The sequence below is a fragment of the Schistocerca cancellata genome, chromosome 8 (genome assembly GCF_023864275.1).
Source record: "Schistocerca cancellata isolate TAMUIC-IGC-003103 chromosome 8, iqSchCanc2.1, whole genome shotgun sequence".
Lineage (NCBI taxonomy): Eukaryota > Metazoa > Arthropoda > Insecta > Orthoptera > Acrididae > Schistocerca > Schistocerca cancellata.
Genome location: NC_064633.1, coordinates 441,911,573 through 441,931,273, shown reverse-complemented (window position 1 = coordinate 441,931,273; position 19,701 = coordinate 441,911,573). Strand labels below are relative to the sequence as shown.

Genomic DNA, 19,701 nt, shown 5'->3' with positions numbered 1-19,701 from the left:
CTTCTGCAAGAACAGCTGGTTCAAGCAGCCTTTTTGGAACAGTTGATGGTTGTTGGCTACATAGACAAGACTCAGCTGCCAGTTGTTCTTCACTCCAATACTGTAGTAACCCACCAGTTACTACACTTACTGTCCACATCCGACGTAAGTCGGGCTACTACAGCAACACCAACATTTAAATGGTATGCCAGTAACTGCCCAAGGTGGCTACCAGGAGCAACCTGGACACCAACTGCCATCACCAGGCCCACCATGCATACGCATCACTACACCAGTGACACCTGACATACGCAGCGTATTTATAGGGGCAAGTACCAGTCTTCCAGCCCTCAGTTGTTAAATGTGTTCAAGACATGTAAACTACTTTCACTGTATTCATGTTTGTGTCACTCCATTATCCAATAAATTGTATCTCTTTTATGCTAATTTGTTTTAATTGTCAGCACAGAGAGCAATGTCAAGGGTCAAATTTTCATGTGTTTCGGATTCTGCAATTTTCATGATGTTCAGTTCTACCATGGAGGCTTTACTGTGGTCCCTTCTGCAAAAACAGCAGGTGCAAACAGCCATGTTGGAACAGTTGATGGTTGTTAGTTACATTGACCAAGTCTCAGCTGCCAGTTGTTCATCACCCCCATCCCTCCCCCCTCCCCCACCCCACCCCCTCCGCCATGATGTACCTGCAGAAAACTGTGACATTTATCTGAAGTGGCTTTGCCAACATTTTGTGGCACTCTGGATGATCTATATGGAGGTCTGTAAGGCTCTTTTCATATTGTGGATACCCCCTCATATGTATCACTTATTGTGCCAATTAGCTCCTCTGCAAGAACCAGTGTCACTTTCTTTTGATGATATGTGTAGTTCTATCTCCTCCCATCACCATAAGCATATCCATGTTGTTCTGCAACTGTTGAATTCCACCAATGTTGCAAACATCTGCAGGAGTCATATCAAGCTTGTGTGCCCGAGCTTCACCACCTCAGTGATAAGCGTTGGTTCATAAGGGCTAAACCTCAGGAGTCTTATGCACCTACATCTACATCTACATGGATACTCTGCAAATCACATTTAAGTGCCTGGTAGAGGGTTCATTGAACCACCTCCACAATTCTCTATTATTCCAATCTCGTATAGCGAGCGGAAAGAATGAACACCTATATCTTTCTATAGGAGCTCTGATTTCCCTTATTTTATCGTGGTGATCATTCCTCCCTATGTAGGTCAGTGTCAACAACATATTTTCACATTCGGAGGAGAAAGTCGATTGGAATTTCATGAGAAGATTCCGTCGTAACAAAAAAGCCTTTCTTTTAATGATGTCCAGCCCAAATCCTGTATCGTTTCTGTGACACTCTCTCCCATATTTTGCTATAATACAAAACATACTGCCTTTCTTTGAACTTTTTCAATGTGCTCTGTCAGTCCTATCTGGTAAGGATCCCACACCCCGCAGCAGTATTCTAAAAGAGGACAAACAAGTGTAGTGTAGGCAGTCTCCTTAGTAGATCTGTTATATTTTCTAAGTGTACTGCCAATAAAACACAGTCTTTGGTTAGCCTTCCCCACAACATTTTCTATGCGTTCCTTTCAATTTAAGTTGTTTGCAATTGTAGAACCTAGGCATTTAGTTGAGCTTACAGCTTTTAGACTAGACTGATTTATCGTGTAACCGAAGTTTAATGACTTCCTTTTAGCACTCGTCATTTAGGGTCAACTGCCACTTTTTTCACCATTCAGATATTTTTCTAAATCATTTTGCAGTTTGTTTTTATCTTTTTATGACTTTATTAGTTGATAAATGACAGCGTCATCTGCAAACAACCAACACCACAGTCAGAAACGCAATCATTCTTTCAATCCCAGCTAAGAAGATGCAACAACTTGCCCTTCAGTTTGAAGACCCTATGTTAGAAGAGGTCTTTTGAATATGGTACATCTTTTGACATCTTCCACACCACAGACAGACAATTAGATATTCGTAGTGATGTCACCATTGTTGACAGCATGCAGTCCCGGCACATGGAGCCTACTAACATGCTCGGGAAGAAGAAGGTAGCTGCAGTACAAACCAGCAAATCGGGCTGATGTGAACAAACATACTGTAGGAGCAGGAACAGTGAATGCCACTACCTACGTGTCCCTCTTGTTTCATACAGCATGATCAAACAGCCTCTTGCCATTAATGTAAAAAGATAAAAAGGTACATAGCAGGATTCAATGAACATTGATATTCATACTGTTTTGTCGTTGTGTTTGCCACTATCTGCAGGCCAGAACAAACTTTTCATTGAAGTGCTGGTGATGCATAAGCCATCAATCTTACAAGTTGACATAGGGGATGCCATATCCCTACTCAACTCAAAGATGTATATTGGGCTAGGATCCCCACCGCTGGCAGGTGTTGAGTGTCAGTCGGTAAGCTATGACAAACAGCAGATTCCTATTCTCGGCCAATTCATGGCCGACACAATTTACAAGTCAGCTGTCCATTCCTTTATGTATTTGGTGGTTAACAATGCAAGTACTGAAAATTGGCTACCTTTTTTTCCTATTGCAGATGTGCTGCATCTGGTGTCAGACCAAGTGCCTTATCATGAATTAGATTTCTTGTGTTCTGAGTTTTCACATCTGTTTGTCCCAGGGTAGGTTGTGTTAACAGTTTCACAGTACACGTTACCCTGAAACCCTCAGTCCACTGTTGCTTTTTTCTGGTGTGGCTGGTGCCAGTAGCTTTATATGGCTAGGTTAAAATAGAGCTGGATCACTCAAGGTTAATAGGGGTGATTAGACCGATTTCCTCAAGTAACTGGGCTATGCCCTTAGTGATCATAAAGAAGCTGTTCTGTCAACTACAGCTCTGTGGTGACTTCAAGGTGACTAATAATGCACATGCAGTCATAGAATCTTACCCCTACACCTCATCCAGAGGAGTTGCTCACAGAATTGGCTGGGGGTCAATTTATTCTTTTCAACTTTTCAAAAATTGACTCAGACAAATCCTACCTTCAGATTTCATTGGATGAAACATCAAAATACTTGTTTGAGGTTAATATGCCTTTCAGCCTCTACCTTTATCAATGACTAATGTTTGTTGTCATAAGTATGCCTGCCATCTATCAACATTTTTTAGAATAGGTTACGACAGTTGTCCCTCATTGAATTAACTATCTTGATGATATCATTGTGACGGATGCTACTGTGGAGGATCACCTACGAAACCTCTGTTCTTTGTATAACGTTTTACAGCCCATGGGCCTCAAATGTAATCTTACTAAGTCTCACTTTTTCCAGCCTTCCATTGTTTATTTGGGCCATGAAACTTCCAAGTAGGGCATGTGCTCCTTGGAACCACATCTCACCATGATTACAGCTTCACTACATCTGTCTGATCTATGAGAACTTCAGGCATTCCTCAGCAAAGTGGTGTGCTATCACAAGTTTATTCATAGAGCAACTCATAACGCCCACCTATTGCATCTGCTGCCTCAGAAAAGTTCTCCTTTTGTTCGGTCTGCAGCCTGTGAGCATGTTTTTGTGAAGTTTAAAGACAGTCTTTGATCCATGCCAGGTATTGCCACATTTCAACTCAGCAAGTATCTGATGCTGCCAGTATGGGATTGGTGCAGTCCTCATCCATCACCATTCATGGCTCCCAACAGCCTATAGCCTTTGCATTGAAAACACTCAACTCCACTCAGTAACATTTTTATCAGATGGATAAAGAAACTCTTGCTATTGCCCATGCCCTAAAAAATTTCATGGTGCAAAATTTCATTTAATTACCAAACATAAGTCTTTGGTTTCCCTATTTAACCTATTGGCATCCTCACTGGACAAAGCAGCTCATAGACTTCATTATTGGGATTTGTTCTTGTCATGGTCCAATTATGAAATCCATTTTCATTTTGCATCACAAGATGCAGACATAGATGCTGCAGGAACTGCTATGTTTTCAACTGGATATGGAGGCAAATCTCACAATAGATGGTTCCCCCATCACCAGTTCCCATACTGCCTCTGCTGTGGCAATGAATCTGTTCTGGCAGCTAGTATGCATGATGGAACATGAGTGGCTCAGCTATCCACTAGGCCACAGATTGTAATAGCTTCAGAATTTTTAGGCACTGCACCATCACCTCTCCCTCTTCTATGGCATTATTCCCCCATCAATGGAAAGGTTTACTCCCCACATTATGGTTCACGCAGCTCTACAACAGAAAGTCCTCTGATTATTACATCAGAGTCACTGGGGATCTTTTGTGCACTGCCATGAGTTTTGGCCAAGCATTGATAGCAAGGTGGAACACCTCATCATGGCCTACTGCAACTGTGCGTATCAGAGCTGGTGGTGCACAACTTTTTTTTTTCCTCCATGGCTTTGGGAAAGAGACAACACTGATTTCACTAGTCCCTTTTAGCATACTTTCTGGTTGTTGGAAATTGATGCTTTGTTTCATTTCCCTTATATCGTTTGCTGTACTCCTGTGACAGCAGACATGACTGTTAAGGCCCTGCCGAAGATATCCTCCACAGCAGGCTTTCCTTGCACTCTGCTTTCAGACTATGGTCCCCTCAGTTCATGGTGAAATCCTTAAAGGACCTTTGCACACATAATGGCATTTGCCTGGTCACAATGCCTCCCTTCCATCTGGCTCTCACATTTTTAAAGCTCTTACAGAATAATGCCAATTAGGGGCCAAGTGTCCTACCCAGCTCTTGCATGGCCACCAGCCATGGACGCAACTTCACTTCTTGCTACTTGGCAGTGGTCTACCATGGCACCAGTTTTGTCCACGTTCATGCCTGGCACACCAATCTGGGCAAGGGTACTTGGATGGTGCCCTTACTGGATTCCAGTCAGCAGCCACAGCCAGAGTGGTTGCCACATTTTCTTGGTTTGCAATGAGCATCCACTCGTGGCACGCTACAGGAAACAGTTGCATCCCACAATAGGCCTCATTGGGCTGTTGGTCCAATGCCTTGTTCCTCATTGGCCCTGGCCACTCCAGGGCCAAGTAGAACTAGCTGTGCCCACTTATCCCAGGCTGTATCAGCACTGGTGACTTGACATCCAAATGGCTCCCACTCCCCTCTCACTGGTCCTGTCCACTGGTCACCCCGGGACCCATGAGTGGTGTGGGGTGCCTCGTCCCACTCACTTTTATCTGTACATGATGGTCCACTTGGAAAAGAAACTTCTTGCATCTCTGGCTGCTTCCCCAGCACCACCATTTACACTCTGGAAGTCTCTTTAGTCACAGCATCATGGATGGCAACAACCCTCCCCCCTTCCACAAAGAAGGAGGAGGAGTGTAGTAACCCACCAGTTACTACACCTACCAACCACAGTGGACATAAGTCGGGCCACAATAGTGTACGCAGTATGCACCAACATCTAAATGGCATGCTTGCAACTACTCGAGGTGGCAACCAGGGGCCACTACAAACAGGACCACTGTGTACGTGCAGCACTACACCAGTGACACCTGTCATGGATAGCATATTTATAACGGCACGTATGGACATCCAGGCACTCAGTTATTAAATGTGTTCAAGACATGTAAACTACCTTCATTGTATTCTTATCGATGTCACTCTGTGACCCGCTAAATTTGTTTCTTTAACAGCCATGCGTTTCCAAATGCTCCCACTTAGAACAAATAATTATGCCATTCTCTACAATGATTTACATTATGTTGTTTATAGAACATATTCATTTGAATTTAGGAATATATGGCTCGTAGATTAATTACACCAGATGTGACTCATGCTACTTTTTTTAAGTTAGTAGTATTTACATTTCAAATATATTTTTTGTGCAGAATTGCCAGTCTTGGGTAGTCTTTCTACATTACAGATGAAAGAGGAACTATCTGAACAATGTGTAACTAAAGGCCATTCTGCATTCAGTTCCATTGTGTAACTCCTTAGGTATATTTTTGGTTATGGTATTGGACTCACATTCAGGCAGTTCATATCCCTCTTCACTAATTTAGGTTTAGTTTTTCTGTGGTTTCCCTCCATAGCTTAAGGAAAATGCCAGGATGGTTACTACACGAAAAATATGTCAAATTTTTTTCCCATTCTTTCCTAATGAGCTTGTTGTTAATGGGACATTAAATCTCATCTTCTTTCCTTGCTTCTGTGGTACTCCGGTGACATTGTTATTGGGGTAATGTCATTTCAAACAGTTCTTCATTGGAAAAATAATTGTATTCTTCAAAATATTGTATTAATGAATAAAAATCTGACAATGTAAAAGTTTTATGAGCATAATACCATAAATGAATTTTCCAACACATTTGATGTACATTAACACTGCTTCCAACGCTACCTCAGGAAAGCCTTTTAGTGTTGAGACTGGCAAAAACCTTCTGGTGGATGTATTATTTAATCCACCTTGAGAAAAACAGAAAAACAAAAATTTTTGTGTGCATTTCCTCCATAATCTCTTGTCAGTCCAATGAAACAGTTGTATCTCTTAAATTTTTCTCAGTAAGAACTGTTATTCTTGAGGAAAAAATTGTATACTTCAAATTGAAAAAAAACAACACACTTGACACTTTCTTCTTGATGATTAATACAGCTAAGAAAATACACAAGCCATTAATTTGTGAACACTTTGTGAAAACTTATTGTAGGTGAAAAAAGATTATCAATATCTTTAATGCATAAAAGAACATGTGAAGTGAAAATGTCAAGTGCCTAACCCCAAATATCCAGAGGTTCCTACCACTGCAATTGCCCCCACTGTGAAATCTATCCCATGAACTCACCAAATACCAGCTACTTCAGTCCTACCAATGGTAAATCGAACAATATCAAAGGCAGAGCCACCACGAAAATCACACATCATTTATCCAGTAACTTGTGTCCACTGCACAACATGTTGTATAGGAATGACAATGAATAAATTAGCTAAGTGCATGAGTGGGCATAAAAGAGCAGCTCATCTAGGGGCCACGCAGTACCTATGTATACTCCACAAACCATCACATGATGCATGGTGGAGGGTACACTTTATGACTACTACTCATTTTCTTTCCAGTTACATTAGCAAATGGTGCAAGAGAAAAATGACTATCTACTGGGTGATAAAAAAAAGTCAGTATAAATTTGAAAACTGAATAAATCACGGAATAATGTTGATAGAGAGATATAAATTGACACACATTCTTGGAAAGACATGGGGTTTTATTAGAACCAAAAAAATACAAAAGTTCAAAAAATGTCCAACAGATGGCACTTCATCTGTTCAGAATAGTAATAATTATCATAACAAAGTAAGACAAAGCAAAGATGATGTTCTTTACAGGAAATGCTCAATATGTTCACCATCATTCCTCAACAATAGCTGTAGTTGAGGAATAATGTTGTGAACAGCACTGTAAAGCATGTCCAGAGTTATGGTGAGGAATTGGCGTCGGATGTTGTCTTTCAGCATCCCTAGAGATGTTGGTTGATCACGATACACTTGCGACTTCAGGTAACCCCAAAGCCAATAATCGCACGGATTGAGGTCTGGGGACCTGGGAGGCCAAGCATGACAAAAGTGGCGGCTGAGCACACAATCATCACCAAACGATGCGCACAAGAGATCTTTCACGCGTTTAGCAATATGGGGTGGAACACCATCCTGCATAAACATCGTACGTTCCAGCAGGTGTTTATCAGCCAGGCTGGGGATGATGCAATTCTGTAACATATCGGCATACCTCTCACCTGTCACGATAGCAGTTACAAAACCAGAATCACGCATTTCCTCGAAGAAAAAAGGCCCGATAACAGTAGATGTGGTAAATCCAACCCATATCATGACTTTCTCATCATGCAATGGAGTTTCCACGACAGTTCTAGGATTTTCGGTAGCCCAAATTCTGCAGTTGTGGGCGTTGACAGACCCTCGGAGCGTGAAATGAGCTTCGTCGGTCCACAACATGTTACTCAACCAATCGTCATCTTCTGCCATGTTTTGAAATGCCCACACCACAAATGCCCTCCGCTTCACTAAATCGCCAGGTAACAGTTCATTATATAACAGTTCATGATACCAATGGATTTTGTACGGATAGCATCAGAGAGTATGCCTCAGTGCCAACCAAACAGTAGCGTATGGAATGCCGGTGCGACGTGTGACTGCACGAGCGTTGACTTCCCCGTGCATAGATGAACCCGCTACAGTCTCCATTCCTTCCTGAACTGTCTCAGCAGCATTACGCCTTGTGCTCGGTCGGCCACTACGTGGTCTATCGTGTAAACAACCCGTGGCTTCGAACTTCGAAATCATTCTCGCCACAGCTGCATTTGTCAACGGACCTTTACCTGTTCGAATCCCCTTCCTATGGCGATAGGATCATAATGCTGAAATAGCACGTTCCCCATTCTGATAATACAACTTCACTAAAAGCGCCTTTCAAGGTAATGTCAACATGCGGTGACTGCTGGCACATCTGATTCTCTCTCTCATTACAGCTCCTTTTATACAGGATTGTCATGTGCATTCACTGATGTTTTGCTGTCCAGCGCCATCTATCGGACATTTTGTGAACTTTTTTTTTTTTTTTAATTAAGTTTTCAAATTTATACAGACTTTCTGATCACCTGGTACATGCCTCTGCACAAGTCCTAATTTCTCTTATCTTGTCCTCATGGTCCTTAAATGAAATGTATATTGCCAGCAGCAGAATAGTTCTGTAGTAAGATGCAAATGCCATTTCTCTAAATATTCTCAATAGTATATCTCCGTAATATCGGCTTGTTGATCAAACCTACAGCTAACAAATCCAACAACATGCCAGTGAGTGCTTTGATGTCTTCCTTTAACATCACCTGGAGGAAATCCCAAACACTCAAGCAGTACTAATATATGGATTGCTCTAGTGTTCTGTACATCACCTGCTTTATGGATGAGCTAAACTTCTTGCAAAAAAACAAAGTGAATGACAGGCATTCTCTACTACTGTCTTTACATGCTTGTTTCATTTCATATAAGTATGCAATGTTGTGCTTAGACATTTAAATAACAAGACTTTGTACACTTCTCAGTTGCTGAACATGCTCTACAACATGACCCCATGACCACATTGGCAGCTACACCACACAGGCTACTTGGATCCTTTCACCCAGTACTACTTTCCTCAAACCCTTGAGTTGAGAACTTCCTTTCCTTGCATCCTGACACCCTATTAGACTTAACCTCTGTTAACGCACATGTCCTTCTCTTTTTTCATTGTATTTTTACACTTTTTTTTTCCATCTAATTCGTAACTGCATTATTCATTTCTTCTTGTCTTACTCTGTCTCTGATTTTCATTTATTTTTTTTTTTTCTTTTTTTTTTTCTTTCTTAGTTAAGGTACATCAGCATGGAACGTAACTGCGGAGAAGACACTAGAAAAGCTGCACCAGAAGACAGGCACTAGAATATGCACTCTTCTTCATCCTAACTGTTAGCTGGGACTTGTGCCTTACATTATTTACTTGCATGGAAATTGTATATAGTGAAGGACATTGATTATTTGCATGTCGTCAATTGCTTCTGACACTTCAGTGCAGAAGGCAAAGTTAAGTATCGTCAATTCAATTACTGTAATAAACTCCATTAATACGATTTGCTTGTATGTTGCCTAGCATCTGAGAAAACACCTTCCTAGGCACACTATATTAGACGAGTGGGCAGGATTCCACATAAACAAAAGCTGTTTTAGGCTTAATTTTGTTAGAACAGTTATTACTTAAAACACGAGTAATGACTCACATGTCAAGATGGCAGCATTTCATAAATGCTCAGAATGAGCATGGTGTTCCATGACACTTGGTACCCATGAACTGAGTTTCAACCTAACTGGCAAGTAGAGAATCCAAATGAGTGGCCAGAGACAAACACAGAAGAAAGAGGGTGCAACACTAAAGAGAAACAACAAAACTAAAATGCAAGTGAGCATAGGCCCTCTAAATAAATATGAGGTTACCAGTAGCACATGACTGATTCTGGACACTGTGTGTCTGAACAAGGAAAGTTATGATTCTAGACACACTGCCCAATGTACATGACACTCGTGCTGCTCACTATGGAGTCACAGATCACTTCGACTCTTGACTGTGAACAACTCCTTATCTGACATGCCTTCGTCTGGCAGGGACACCAGAACATGTTTACATTTTAGAGAACCAAATAACTGTTGTTTGCTTAATAGGTGGACCAGAAATCCATTAATTTTTGTCTACAAAGACAGCTACTGCTAGGGCTTCAAACCAAATGATGAGGAATACAAAATGGACAGAAAATTGCAAAAGAAGAGTTACTACATGAAATGCTGCACTTTTAATTGTTCTTAATCCAATTTTTTTACACTTGATTGTTATGATTGTTACTTAAAGAGAAAGAAAAAAATTGTACCTTCATTTCTTCAGAACTGACACTGGCAGGTTCTCTTGCTTTTTTTGCTTGCTTATCTTTTATATCTCTGAGTTCTTCTTTCAGCTGGTTTATTTCCTTTTCAAGTAGCTGAATTTCTGCATTGTGTTTATTGACTGTTTCTTCACTGTGTCCCACTTTTTCTTGCAACTTAACCTGGGAAGAAATGAATTTATTACTGTAGTAAAAGTCACGGTCCATGGTGCTTAACCCTCAAGTGGTGCACCTGTGTATAAATTGGGCCATCCCCAAATAACAATGTACTGTACCATTTTGTTGTTGCTTCAACTAATCCACTGCTCAGTTGAGCCATTATACATCCAGAGAACAGCTGCAATATAAAATAAACAGCAAGTTAGGTGAGAAAAAGTATACAATCCGTGTAAGAAAATGACCCAGATGCCGAGTTAGCGTCAGAATTCCACAATGAGGCAGTTCCCTACAAGATAATAAGCAACTGAGTAAACGGCTGGCTGTGATCTGATACAACTGTGCTATTTAATGCTTCAAGTGTGTCATTACTGTGGGGTAACATTTGTACACAGCATCAGAGTGATATAATGAAAGTTTATTTTATTATCGTTTAATTAAACAGTGATACAGTTCATGTAATGGAAGGTTATTTATCTTTGTTTAATTAAACCTGCTCGTGTTATAAAAAGTGGCACACCCACTCAAGGGTTAAACACCAGTTCTGCTCAGTAATTGATAAACAGAATTATCCATTCATCTTCATGAAGAACAATCAGGATAATACAAAAATAAATAAAATGCATATCCTATGAGACAATAAATACATTCAGTATATACTGGGCAGATATTTAAAAGGATTCAATTAAATCTTTAAGGCAGCTGTAAAGATTCATAATAATCTGCAGGCCTCTCTTTTAATTCAGTAACTCATAACAATTTTAGCAGTAGTAACTTCGTTCACAGAATCATTCATTCTGTATTCCAGTGTATCAACATGAATAAACATATATTTTTTAAGAATATTCAGATGTGTTGTGTACAACATATTTTTCAGCAAACTGGCATTTGTGATTTATGGTTACTGTAACACATATTATAACACATTGTGTTAAATTTAATTTTACCTTTCAATAAGTGGTCTATATTGTCTTTATTTGTTGTAAAGTAACACTACTTTTGAGTTTGTTAGCGATGATAAACTCAAAAAAGTTTCAGGAAATTACTAACTTTTATCCCACATTTTTCTGTTAATTTAACAGAAATACCATTTTGTGCACAAACTGCTCCTGTTCCTAAAGAGAATTAGCAGTACTTTAAGCTTAACAGAGCCAGGACTTAAAAGAGAATCAGCAATGTTATTCTAAGTTACTTGTTTTCTGTTCTCTAAAACTTTGCACCAGCCACAAGACACCCACTGTGAATGCTGTTCTCAGTCACAGGATGAATTAGCTGACATTCAAAAGCAGCTGAAAATTGTCTTGACTACTGTGAAATGCCTGAACTCCAGTGAATGGGTATGTTGGAACAACTTTCAAGAGTTGTATACTAGAGATACAAATGTACTCAAGTACCATCATCTTCCTGGTTATCCTATCCTCTATAGCAAGTGCAAGATCTATCACTATTCATATCCTTACTGTGAATGGCATATACTGGCAGGGCTGTACAGGAGAGACAGGGACCAGTGTAGCTCACTGTGTTACACTCACCCCACAGTGCTGTCTTCCACTGAAACTGAAACTGAGCCAGTGAGTCTCATTTCACCTAATGGGAAACCTGATTTGCTCTGTGTCATGAGGAGTCCACTAACCACTGGCAATTAAATGTACAGTAAATAACGATATGACTTATAGAAATAGCAGGAAGGGATGAGAATGAATACCATGTGCACTCAGTGTGTATGCCTGGGGACCTCATTCAATATGTTGAAGAAGCTGTTCTGGCTGCCAATGAGGGAAGAAGATACAACCAACTTCAGACTGTGCTGCATGTTGCAACAAATGATGCTAGTCATCTAGGCTCTGAGATCATACTTCAATCATTCCAGTGACTGGCAAATATGGTTGAGAAGATCAGTCTTGCTCATGAAGTTTTAACAAAGCTCACAATTTGCAGCATTGACCCCAGAACTAATCACGGAACCATGGTTCTGAGTTGAGTGGAAGGACTGAACCAGGGAGTCTGAAGGTTCTGTGATGAGCTAGGCTGTGACTCAGGACTTGTGTAAAAAAGTCGAGAATTGTAGGGTCCCCCTAAATGGGTCAGGTGTCTGCTACACTTCAGAAGCTGCAACTCAGCTAGCTGACTGTGAGTGGGCTACACACTAGTATGGTTTATAGATTAGGCAATGATAGCCGCAGGAGAAATGTCAGTATAAGATCCAACAAAATCCCCCTAAAGGAGAGAATATTAAAATCCTATTGATTATGAGCAAATTAAAATCCTAGTAATTAACTGCCAAAGCATTCACAATAAAGTGCCAGAGTTTGAAGAGGTCCTAAACAGTAGTGGAGCTCAGATATTATCAGGTACAGGAAGCTGGTTAAAATTTGAAAGTTATACCAGTGAGATTTTTGAGGAAAATCTAAGTGTATATCAAAATGACAGGCTAATGGCAAAAGGAGGAGGCATATTTGTCATATTAGACAAACGCTCAAATCCCTCAAGATATAAACTGAAACTGTGTATTAGACTTTCTGGGAAAGATTCAGTGTCAAAAGTGGGCACAAATTTACAATCAGATCCTTCCATCAGTGTCCTGAATCACCTCCAGATTCTAACTTAAAACTATATATAAACCCTAAGTTCACTGGTAGTTAAGTTCTACAACCACTATTCCATCATCAGAGGTTACTTTGATCATTCAACAATCAATTGGGAAAATTACAATTTTGAAAACAATGAGCATGACAAGACATCCTGCATATACTTAATTAAATGCCTTCTCTGATAAGTACTTACATTGACAAAATTCAAAGAAAAGCTACTTGGCATGTTTGAAATAAAGATCTTGAGACAAATTCTTGGGAGAATATAGTGTACAGAGGAGAAGAATCAACTATGAATTATATAATCTAATTAATGAACCAGACATCATCAGCTGTACTAAGATTAAAAGGCTGGAATGGGCAGGACATATATTGACAGCTAGTGACATACTGATTACAAAGGTACACTATAATGCAGTGCCTACAGGAACCAAGAGAGTTGGAGGATCAAAGTTACAAAGGGAGTAAGGTACCAGAGATGATGTAAGGAAACTGTAATTCAGACTCAGAGAAGTTTGACTGTACACTGGAAAGAATGGAATAATCTTCTACAGAAGGCTAAGGTTGTCATGCTGATGATTATGATAATTATGGTAAGTGTCTACAACAGATCATTCATAAGCCTACTCATGATGGAAATATATTAAATATAATAGCAACAAACAGACTTGACCACTTTGAGGATGTCTACATTGAAACTACTTACAGAGAACAGTTGTAGCAACAATGATTACCAAAGTACAAAGGGCAATTAAAATGGGTAGAAGGATTTATATGTTCAGGAAACTAGATAAAGTGGCAGTAGTGTCTGTAGAGGACAGGACAAATTTCAGTTATAAAGTTTGCAATATTGAACACTAATTGCGCCATATGATACAGTTTTATATTAGACTGAATTGGAATTCTTCCACCAGTATTCAGAAGACAACCTTTCAACAGAATCCATAACTTGTGCCAAGGAGTAAATCCCACTTTTCGACTCATATTTCAACATTTTGTGTGGACAGTCATGGAAAACAACTGTGAAGAACATATAATGGCATGTTTGCAATACAAAGGTGTAAAGCGTCTTGTCATGTACATGCCCCATTGGTGACTTTCCACATACAACAGTATGTTTCAACCATGTACATCTGAATGTTGTGGGATCAGTTCCTCCATCGAATGCTCAATGCTGACTTTTCACAAAGATTGATCATTTTACCTGCTGGCCAAAGGCAGTGCAAAATGATAATATTACAACTGAAATGCTAACCTCTACCTTTACGTCTGTGTGGTTAACAAGGTTTGGGTGCACACAGCATATCACTACTGACCATGGACAGCAGTCTCACTCAGACCTGTTCATACAACAGGAGTTTTTCTTGCACCAGTAGTAGGAGGAAGGATTCACACTCAGCTAGCAAACGAGTGAGAAGCATGCCATTTTTTAGCGAGTAATTGTAGACTGCCATTTTGGGGGTCACTATGAATAAGTGAGGAGTATGTATTTCCTATGTGCACCATTTAGAAGAATACAGTATTGTTTTATTAACAGAAAGGTTGTGTGAGTTATTATTTCAAATAGTACTATAATAACAAGAACTGAAGCCCACCTGTGTACTTTGGAAAATTATGAAGATCCGATAAGCTCCATAGGAGCACAGTCAAGACTTCGAAGGTGGACACAGTGACCAGACGTAGCATTATAGAAAAGTGTAAGCACAAATCAAAAGCAGAGAAAAAAAGACTACTTCGCCCATGCAAAATAATATGAACTAATACGAACTTATTTCCAGGCATAGCTCAGCTTACTGTGCTCGTCATTCATGCCAAAAAATGAATCTCATTAATTCAATACATTTTAAAAAGCCTCACATTTCAACATTTTATTATAATTTATTCCATTATTTCATTATATTACACTACTCGACCTACAAACAACTTATAAACCTGACATCAATTCTTCAGCCATGGAATTGACCTACAGAGAGACATTGCATCTGCATGGTGAATTCATTGATGCTGATACACTCCAAACTTCCTCGAAAGACCAGCCAGATTTCTTAGGTTGTCTGTGGGAGCATGTCTAGCAGATCCATCCTCCACAGGCACATTGCTTTGTTACATGCGTCAGGACCTGGATACTCCTCGAATGATGTGCTACACACCAACAGTGTAAAACCACCCCTGCAACCTCTGTACACTGGCCCAACACTGGACTCGCATTTGGGAGGACAATGGTTCAATTCCGCATCTGGTCATCCTGATTTAGGTTTACCATGATTTCCCTAAATCGCTCAAGGCAAATGCTGGGATGGTTCCTTCGAAAGGGTACGGCCGACTTACTTCCCTGTCCTTCCATAATCCAATGAGACCGATGACCTCGCTGTCTGGTCTTCTCCCCGAAACAACCCAACACTGGCCCATATCACATGTAATGGAGAAATATGCAGCCAATGGACATACTGGTAAATGCCAAGTTAACGACCATATACATGTTTCAAGAGACATCACTGTCCACTATCCAACAGAGACATCAGAACCTGACTGAACAAGAGCCCAGCTGCAAACACTACCACTGCTGGAGCCACCTGCAGAACATCCACTGATGCGGATGACCAGCTCCAGATGCCCTGCTCTGGATGATGTGCCCCTTCTGTGCCCATTCCTTTGATACTGATGCTACCCTTTCACTGAGGTGGCTGATATGGTATCTGATATGCAACTTCTACATGCTGGTCTGGAGAAGGGAAGTGTCTGCATAATGCATGTATTTGCAGTGTCATGGGGTGTATCAGCTGAATAGCAGCTAACAAGGTAATTGTGTAACCCTTTGGTGTAGTATCAATCAGTATTATGAAGCTGATTGGTTCGAATTACACTGACCCGACATGATCGTGTATTCTACACATTCCTCATTAACTGTCTATCAGAATGGACAAAACAAAAATCTAATAGTAGCTACTATTACTTTTTTCAGTTTCAAAATGAAATAACAATAATTATAATGAGATGAACTTTTGTGGAATAAAACAATCTTACATAATGTGTGAAATAATAACTAACAGAAATGCTTATATGAAATACTACCAGTTTTAATAGTAGTATTTACCCAGGTTCACAAGTGGGTTAAAATTCATAGTAAAAGGATATAAATGATAAAATTTTGCTGATGTCACTACTGTCCTCTGTGAAAGTGAGGAAAAATTACAGAACCTGATGAATAGGATAAACAGTCTGTAGAACAGAGAACATGGATTGAGAATGAACTAAAAAAAAACAGCAATATTAAGGAGCAACAAAAATGAGATTAGTACAAAACTTAATGTAAAAACGGCACCAATGTAATAAACAAAGGTAAGGAATTTTGCTACCTTAGAAGCAAAGTAATGCAAGATAGATGAAGCAAACAGGAAATAAGAAGCAGACTATCACAGGAGAAGGGAGCATTCCTCACCAAAAGAAGTCTGTTAGTGTCAAGCACAAGTCTTAATTTCAGGATGAAATTTCTGAGAATGTATGGCTGGATCACAGTGTTGTACAGACAGTGGGAAAATCAGAAAAAAATAGAAACATTTGAGATGTGTTACAAAAAGATGCTGAAAATTAAGAGGACTGTTCAGACAAAGAATGAGGACATTCTCCACATCAGTGAAGAAAGTAACATGTATACAAGGACAGGATACAATGCAGTAGTAGCCCTGCTGTAATGTCAAACTAGTTAGTTGATGAGCTGCAATCTGTGTTGTTCTGTCAGACATATGGGATATAAAAATGAAAAAGCTGGCATACTATGCTTACTTTCACTCCATAATGTCATATGGGGTTATTTTTTGGGGTAATTCATCAAGCCAAGCTAAAGCTTTCTGGGCACAAAAACAAGCCATAAGAGATATATGTGGTGTAAACTCAAGAACATCCTGCAGAGGCCTGTTTAGGGAACTAGGGATACTAACTACCGCTTCCCAATATATTTATTCCTTAATGAAATTTGTCATTAAAAATATATCACATTTTCAAACTAACATCTCAGTTCCTGGAGTCAGTACTAGAAATAAGAATAATCTTCGCAAGGATTTAAAGTCACTTCTACAAAAAGGTGTGCAGTATTCAGGAACACATATTTTCAATAACTTTCCAGCAGCCACAAAAAGCTTACCAACCAATGAAATTCAATTTAACAGAAGCCTAGAGGATTTATTGGTGGCCAATTCCTTCTAGTTCATTGATGAATTTCTCAGTAGAACCAACTGAATTTTGTGTGTATATGTATATATATAAAGTACAACCTAACTTCATCACCATTTCAGTGCAGTAATGTGTTCATCGTAAACAAGTATTGCAGAAGTTCTAAGTTCTATTATATGTTTATTTCCTTATAAATAAACAAAACATTTTTTTATTTTAAATTCAGTGCATTAATGTGATCTTAGTAAATGAGTGTTGTAAAATGATCCTTTCATATAGTGTTCATTAAATAAAAAAAATAAAAAAAGACGATCATTCCACTTGGGACCTGTAGAAGTTACATTAACTTATTTTCTTGAGTTGTAAATATTTGTCATGCATTATTGTTTTTCTGACATGCTTTACATCCTGGAGGACCTCCTCACTACGGATCAATTGGAATGAAAGTAAATCAAATCTAAAAGACACAATGAAGGTCTGTGAGATGAGTTATTACAGTGAGTGGGGATGGTAGTCTGTCAATCTACTGCAGTGTGTAGACTGCTGAACATCACAGGAATAGTGCAACATTATGCTAACAAAGATAGAGTAATGTTCGTGACTCAAAATTGAAGTGGCACAATGTCAGAGCACGCAATAATGTTTCCAGGGATTGCGTGAAGCATGTGGTGATGTAGCATTGCATACAGCACAGTTGCACAATGAGTTAAAGCAATCAGATTACACTGAGATACTGTGAAAGATCATCCCATTCAGGGCAACTCCACATGAAGGACAATCTAGTTCAACTCCTTGCTTCCTTGTTGGATACTGATTGCTGCTGCACTGTGCACGAGTTAGCAGCAGAAGTCAGAGTATGCCACAAAACTGTGCTCCACATTCTGCAAGACATTCTGGTGTACTGCAGAATTGCATAATGTTGTCTGAGGTGCAACTATGGCACCTCTATGCCGTCACACGGGATTTTCGGGGTCAGTACCAAAGGGAAGGTAATGACTTTCTTCAACACATTGTCATTATCAATGAAACCTGGACACGCTCATATGAACCAAACTTGAAATGCATATCCAGTGAATGAAGGATCCTGGTTCTCCCCATCCACAGAAAATGTGCATTACACCAAGTGCTGTGAAGATGATGTTCATTGTGGTGTATGACATTGATGGGGTAATGCTACATCATGCTGTACCACCTAGGATGATGAGAGACACTGCCTACTACTGCACAATCCTGTAATACCACCTTTGTCCAGCACTCAGGTGAAAATTAGGACATTTCATGAAAACCCATCATTCACCAGGACCTCTTGCTGGCAATGGAAGAGTCTAGAACTTCCATCATATTCACCCAGCATGACTTCCTGCAATAACCATCTCTTTGCCAAAGTGAACGAACCACTGAGAGGGATTTTTTACAACAGCATAGAAGACATTATCCATGCCAAATGGCGTTGAGAATACAGGACGTCAACAGAAGTAGACATGCAGAAGGTATGTGATGCCTTCTGGACATTTGGCAAAAAGCTACAAATACAGAGGCAATTTTATTGAAGGTGTGTAACTATAAGTATCTCTGTCAATAAAGTCAATTCAGAGAAAAATAATAGTTCTCACTACTTTCTATCCAGCCCTCATATTTGTGTGTGTGTGTGTGTGTGTGTGTGTGTTTGTTTGTGTTTGTGTTTGTGTTTGTGTGAGTTCAGCACACTATTACAATAAGAGGTTTGATCAAAAAATAACAATAACTTTTGTTTTTCGAAAAGAATCTTTGTTTATTCATCAACATCAACTTTTTTCCCTTCAAAGTTATCATCCTCAGACAGAATACACTTGTGCCAGTGCTTTTTCCACTCTTGGAAGCACTTCTGGAACTCATGTTTTGTTATGGTGTTCAGCTCCTTTAGCAATTCTGTTTTTATCTCATCAATGGTGGTGAAAGAACATTCTTTCATGGTTCTCTTCAGCCTCGGGAATAGAAAGAAGTCTTATGAGCCCATGTCCAGCAAATACAGTGGCTGAGGCAACATAATGGTCTTGTTTTTTACCAAAAAATCGTGGACAAGCAATGAGGTGTGAACGGGAATGTTATCATGATGCAATTTGCATGAGTTTTTTTGCCAAAATTTTGGTCATTTTCTTTCAATTGCTTCATGCAAATAGTACATAGCTTCCAGGAAGTATTCCTTATTGACTGTATGACCATAAGGCAGGAACTCATGATGAACTATCCCACCATAATCAACGCAAACAGTGAGAAGACCCTTCACATTTAATCAAACTTGTTGAATTTTTTTCAGTCTTGACTCTTCAGGCAGATTGCATTGGGATGATTGGGCCTTGGATCCAATGTCATACCCATATACCCATGTTTC

The 19,701-nt window shown here is 39.6% G+C and overlaps 1 protein-coding gene across 7 annotated transcripts in view; it reads right to left on the bottom strand.

The window, feature by feature from the left end:
* The window catches only part of LOC126095753 (myosin heavy chain, clone 203-like), a 224,484-nt gene that overhangs the window by 20,358 nt on the left and 184,425 nt on the right, over positions 1-19,701 (bottom strand). For all 7 annotated transcript variants that reach the window (XM_049910526.1, XM_049910529.1, XM_049910530.1 and 4 more), the window contains one exon: positions 10,402-10,575. In XM_049910526.1, coding sequence (XP_049766483.1) covers positions 10,402-10,575 — 174 coding nt within the window. The remainder of the gene's footprint in view (positions 1-10,401; positions 10,576-19,701) is intronic.